Source organism: Brugia malayi (assembly GCF_000002995.4).
Source record: "Brugia malayi strain FR3 genome assembly, contig: Bm_v4_Chr1_scaffold_001, whole genome shotgun sequence".
NCBI classification, from domain to species: domain Eukaryota; kingdom Metazoa; phylum Nematoda; class Chromadorea; order Rhabditida; family Onchocercidae; genus Brugia; species Brugia malayi.
Window position 1 is genome coordinate 6,165,250 of NW_025062475.1, and position 6,679 is coordinate 6,171,928.

Below are 6,679 nucleotides of genomic sequence, written 5' to 3' on the forward strand. Positions count from 1 at the left end.
ATGAAGACTATAAACAGAAGTGTCCTCACTTAAATCTTGTAACACAATAGTTCAAGATTGGAGATCTCTTCCACAAAAGAATTAGATAAAGAGCATTAAAAACATAGATGACAGCTGCACCGGAACTCCTTTATATGAGCTCAAACTATTCGTTAACGAAGCATTACAATAATAAAAGTATTTTACAAACGGTCATCAAAGAACTCAAAGAATCTCTGTATTTCACTTCTAGTTACCGTACTCCAAAACGGATACCGTAGTCTAACGTACCAGAACCACATCTCCTCAACTTCACATCCGTAAAATTTTTCTATTTTAGAAATGAAAAAATTTCCATTGTATTATGAACTTCATCAAATGAATTTCAAATGATCACAAACCTGAGCTTAGCAACTCATTTAAAAGCGAAAATGTGCCATGATGTGACTCGGAATTTTTCTGTCTGATTATACGAAATACGATTTCATTTTTTGAAGCAATGCCTACTTACGACTGATATGAGTACACGCAGTTCAAACAGTATAATGTCATTTGACTTGATGCAATTCCGTAAATTTACGAGAATATTCGAAGAACACAAAACAATATAAACGTAATAAGTCCTTCCTCACCATTTAACTAAATGATTAGAGTTTCTACAAGTACAATAAGATTTAAAACAGAACACTCTCGATCTGCGATTAAAATGCAACAAATGTCACTCTATTGTTTCACTAAGAAATGAGCTAAGATCAGACCCTTACCATCATTCTTTTTCTTCCCTTTTGTTTCACTAATAATAAAGAATGATTTAATAGTTTTTTGATTTCCTCATTTTATATGTAATAGTATTCATCTTCTTGCACAAATTTATTAGGGAATTGTACAAGTGAAGGTTCTTTCATATTTATTTGTATAACTTGTAATTATTCAGTGATATCAAGCAGCTAACAGTAATTGAGAATAAAATGCTACATATAGATAGGTCATCATTAATGAGATGAGGGAGAATTTTCGGCTTAAAACAACAAAAAAGAAACATAAAAAGAATATTCCCTTTGATAAAGTAACATAGCACAAGAACATTACAAACTTAACAAAATGCACTTGATAATATGGATGTGTGACCATACACCGGATTTAAATTTTTGTTAAGAAGACTTTAGTCTTTGAATATGGCATTTCAAAAAAAAAAAAAAAAAAAAACAACCTGGTGAATAAATAGGTCATCAGTACGATATGTTAAGAATCATATATTTTGGTAGGACACACCGCCAATAACATTTCTTGACGCATTACGATGTAAGGAAGATATAAAATAACTAAGGTTTGATCTATTCCAGGATAGATCAAATCCTAGTTATCTTTCTTAGTATTATGTGAAAATGATAAGCTAGAGTGAATAGTAGAAATGACCAGCATAACCAGTAAAACAAGGATGTTTTTGATATCAACTAAAATAAAATAACTTATCTACACTTTCTTGTACAGCAAACAGCAAAATATACTACAGATGAGGAACAAAATCCCCGAATAGTCCAACGTTGATAGTTTGAAGCTGCAAACGTCAATCATATTACCACATTATGAGAATATTAACAACATAAATTAGCTATCTTAACTTATCCGTGAATGAATGATGTCATACACAGGACTAAAAAAATTCAAAAGATGATTATTAACAAGGTTGACATCGAACTGAGGCTTGAGGAGAATATTATTTATTAGAACATTCCTATTAGCCACTGATCTTCTTGAAATTGGCCAGTTCTTCAGCTTTAAGTAAAAGTTCAAGAAGAATCAACTATGGCTCATAAAGGGTGTTATGTGAGCAGTCGGAATTGGAATCGGTGAAACAATCTTCTGCTGCAGTTTAGCAGCTGGTGAGGATGCTCTACTGTTGCTACTGCTGTTGTTTAACAATTTGTTGCCGCTACCGTTTGAACTAACAGTTGCTGGAGGAAGAGGCACTGCTGTGGGATGTTTAAGTTGTTGCTGAGAATTCTTCGAGGAAACATTACTGTTTGGAGGACTATGTGTCGATGTAACTTGATTAGATGATGAACAGGACAGTGTTGAACTACTGCTGTGAGAGAGAAGAGGTGGAGTGCTGGTACCGGGAAGTCCAGGAATTGGAGGTGGTTGCATATGCAAGTGATGCATGAAATTTGCCAAAGCTGGATTCCTACAAACAATTTATACTCCAAATATTCCTGCAGCCATTGTCCGTGAAGCAACAAATGATTCTACAATTTTTCTCCTATGATGCTGAAATAAATTGCTACGCAATTTATTAGTTAATTAATTAATAAAACATATATATCTCGACGTAAAGTTTTATGTTTCATTTTGACAAAAAGCACCTTTATTAAAAGCTTTCACAACACCAGTAATACTTATAGTTCATCATAAAATATTCAACGTAAGAAAGACTATGGGAGAACATTCATTCATCTACTAGAAATAATATCCTGTCCTTTAGAGGATGTATATAATTTAAGCTAATCAAATGTACTTTAATAATGTGACTGCTCTGTGCATTACAATTTCAAAAAAAAAAAAAGAAAAAAAAGACAAAAAGAACCTTAAATAAGGAGTGGCTTCAGGCACAATGGGCATACCACGTCCAGAAAGAATATGTTTAATTGGCTGTGCGGCAATTTTTGGATCCATAAACAGTGGTGGTGCCTGCATATGTATCGGTGGACTAAAACCAACATGTTTTCCATCCAAAGGGAAAGAGGAAAGCTGAAAATAAATTATGAAGTTAATGGTAAAATATAATTTCCTTTAAAAAAAAAAAAAACAAATTACACACCTTATTTCCAATTCCATTTAAACCATAACTTTTCACTAAAGCTTCATAATTTGTTTTCATTTCCAATGGACGAGGCTGTATTGGTCTCGGATGGCTGATTGTTGTTGCTGTTGCCGCCGTCGTACTTGCCGGAGTAGAAATAGTTGTAATCACCGTGGTATTTTCCGTGATTTTCGAAATTGTATGTAATTTACTAAGGGTTTTTTCTTTGTTTGTAACATTCTCAGTTTTCACATTGGATGAACTCGATTCTGTTTTAATACCATCGGTGGATATTAGCTTCATAGCTTGCAAGCTACCGTTTTTATTTCCAGGTTTACTACTTGATTCCATAGATTTGTCATTAGACACGAGTTTAGACGACGATTCAGCAAAACCAGATGCTGCTTTTGCTAACGTCTTCGTCTTGGATCCCTTAGAAATCTTTGTTGAACGACTTGGAGAAGAATCAATGATTTGTTGTAATCTGAAAAATAAGTTCAGTGTGAAATATACTTCTCTGAAATAAGAAAGATGAAAATATAGTATGTTACAATAACTTGTCAAAAATTTACTTGTTATCAAAGGATGTCGGCATTAGCTTTGCTTGTTTTGTAGCTGGTGTATCTTCATGGGGAGGTGTTTTTGCAGGAGTTTTTTCAGTAGACTTTATACGTCCACTGCTAACAGACTTTTTGCTTAAACCCGTGTTTTCAAGTCGCATTAGCGGAGGAGGTCCTTTTGCAAGCGGTGACACACCGGTCATGCGCTGCACAGGTATTGGAGATGCAACTTGTTTTTTTGTTGGTGCAGTAGACTTCCTCTTCTTCCTGTTAAAAAAATCTGAAGTTGAACGAGAAAATGTGAATTATTTATTGTATACGTGAAATACCTTGGAAAAGAAGAAATTCCTGAACGCAAATTCATTATTCCATACTAATTATCTTCTTATTAGTCTAAGGTAAGGGATAAATTTCAGATTGCAATATTGCTACACGCTTAGAGTAATCAATAGAACTAATCATAAAAATCATCTAAGTGCGCCCAGATATTTCACGACCAATTTATAGAACAAGAAACTTATTTAAACTAAACTGTATTTGAAAATGGAAACGATAAAGAATCATCTCACCTAGGTGGTGGATGCACCTCGGTAGTAATGATAGGCTGGTGATTCGGTCCACCTTCCATCATTGAAGTATTTAGTGAAACCGTTAGTGCTGGTAATTGTACAGGAGTTTCAATTGCAGCTGCAACCGAAACGCTTCCCTGTGAAAGAGGTTCTTCAGCAACCAGTTCCGGCATAAATTCCATATCTAACACCGGTGGTTTTTCCTCTTCGAGATGTCGCTGTAATATAGTAATTTTAAGTATATATGTTTAGAAAAAATTCAGAACTTGTGAGATCAAAACCGGACTTCCAGTGGTACTGGAAAAACGATATACATGATAAAATTTAAATCTTTCCAGGTACTTACTTGCAAAGTAAAAAGAACTTTCATAGGTCCCAGACGTCGCCATGAAAACATATAAGCAACATCCTGTAGTGTGCATTGATCATCCAACGTCACATTGCAGTCACTGTCGACAAAAAATAATCGATAAGTATCCGAAACCTCCAACTTCGCTTCCAGTAATTTCCGCAATGCACTAATTTTTGTTGATGCTTGACAACGAAAATACCTGAAAAATTTTATTCCTGAAAACTAATAAAATGCACGATATTAATGTTCACAGTCGTAAAAGGCAACAATTATTAAAACAATAATAACAGTCTACTATTAAAAAAAGGAAAAAAAAAGATATGAAGAAAAAGCTGAAAAGGGCAAACATCGAGAAAGTGGTGAGACTACGGAATCTATAAATTAAACTTACCTTCAATTTAAAAGGATTAAGGACAGTCGAGAAAATATGAATACCTTTTGAATGTAGTCAACATTGCTTCCTGCTTTTCTAAGCGATCAGCTTCTGCAACTGTAGAAGGTTTGTCATCGAGCAACCTTGATGCATTTACTGCTTCCTTATCATTATTATCTTCATTGGTGTCATTATCTGACACACCCGGTGATACGTATTCTAAACATAATGAGACCATTTCATTTGGAGCACACAGTTCTGAGGCGAGTTGCATGAGCTTCTAAAATTTGTAGAATTATTTAACGAATTGTTCCCCACTTTCGCTTCATAATGAATTGCAAAAAAGTCAACACAATGCAAAGGTTCATTAACAAAACAATTTCTTTTTTAAAAATCAACTTTTTTTCCTAACTTTCCTACATAATCAACGATGCCAACAAAAGCTCGCTGGACATGACACAAGGGGTTACATAAATGTAAGAATCACAGAAGCTAGAGAACATCTTTAATTAATCTTAGATCGGCTTGTGAAATTTCAGTTCCCGCAAACCTTGTCATACCAAGATACCAAAAATTAAAACGTGAAATCTATCCAATCAAACAATCCCAAAAAGAAATCACTTTATCAAGAATTGTTGCTTTCTCATCAGGTGAAACGATTCGTTTCTTGAGAAATTCACCACGCTGAAATAGCTCTTGCCAATAAACTTCTGGCACCATTTTGTAAACCAATTTCTGGAGTGTATCATCACGTACAAAAGCATCAGAAAGATCTCTGCCGAATGATGCGGCACACTTTGTACAGTGGTACACTTCGGTTTTTTCGATATTATTCAACAAACAAGCTCGACAGTCTGAAATTACGTAGCATATTGTATTATACAAAATAAATTTTCAGATATTTTATGAATATCGATGATAAAACTAACTCAGAATTTTAATAAAAAGTACAACATTTAGACCACTAATTCTAGTGTAACTTTAACTTGGAATTAATCTGAGGGAAAGAAACTGAATTATTAGAACAAAATACATTTTAAAAAAAAGTTGAAAATCTCTATGGAACGGATGTTCGAGCAAACAGAGTAGCGCAACCTATCAATATGAAGGAGTAAATGAAAAAGAAAAAATGAGTGAAAACGATAAAATGTGAAAAGTGAAGAGAAATGGGAAAATGAGCAACTAACAGGAGTGAAGACATTCGGTAAGTGTCACCGCATCAATCAAATACGATTTGCACAACGAACAACATAAATTCTCGTTCAGATCTGCTCCATGAATGTCTTTCATAACTGAAAATTAATTTACAAATCAGTGATTAAAAATTATTTCACATTAGGAGAACGGTTCTAGTTACTAAACGTCGTCGCACAGCAAAACCTAATCATTTGTTCGATACATCATATTCTATGAAAAGATAACTGTTAACCTTGATCACCAGAAAATTCGAGAAAGAGAAAATGGAATAAGACAAAAAAGAAAAAGAAAGTTAACAAATGACTAAGTTTCTTGGAAGTCTCTGAAATTACTAATTTTTCTTTTTAAATATATTTAAATCACACCTACTTCGTGAAATTTGATGAAATCTTTATGTCGCTGTAGAATAATAAGTCAAATAACTATTTTAGCCTTATTTACTTACTACAATTTTTTATGGTTATTACCATACTTTATTAATATTACCTGCTTTGTATGAAATCTGAGTAACATCTCAAGCGAGAATTTCACATCTGACACTGCCGTATCATTCAAGCTCATATGATACTCACCGAAGGCAGTGTCAATTTTACATCTTCATATAATCGATCTTTAAGATGCAGAATGTATGAGTAATCTAAACCAAAGTTCTAGTATTCGAAACACAAGTCTCAAACCTGGAATAATAATAGGGATCGGAAACAAACAGCAAATGCACATTTCAGTTCAGTTCCAAATATATGGATGGCGTTCTTCTCTTGTAAAACAGTTAATCAGAAAGAGGTGAGGCAACAGAAAGTTTATGATATAATGTTTAATAATTACATTTTTTCCTTCATCGGTTGCAAA

General features: G+C 33.7%; 1 protein-coding gene across 1 annotated transcript; it reads right to left on the reverse strand.

Annotated features, from left to right (window-relative positions):
- Positions 1–1,779: 1,779 nt before the first annotated feature.
- Bm9882 (Posterior Sex Combs gene., putative) lies at positions 1,780–5,923 on the reverse strand (the record flags this gene model as incomplete). The annotated part of the gene is made up of 9 exons (XM_001899694.1): positions 1,780–2,164; positions 2,564–2,727; positions 2,798–3,263; positions 3,352–3,606; positions 3,909–4,126; positions 4,255–4,459; positions 4,696–4,913; positions 5,255–5,487; positions 5,821–5,923. The coding sequence occupies 9 exons, from the start codon at positions 5,921–5,923 to the stop codon at positions 1,780–1,782; spliced, it is 2,247 nt and encodes a 748-aa protein (XP_001899729.1).
- Between the last annotated feature and the right edge of the window lie 756 nt (positions 5,924–6,679).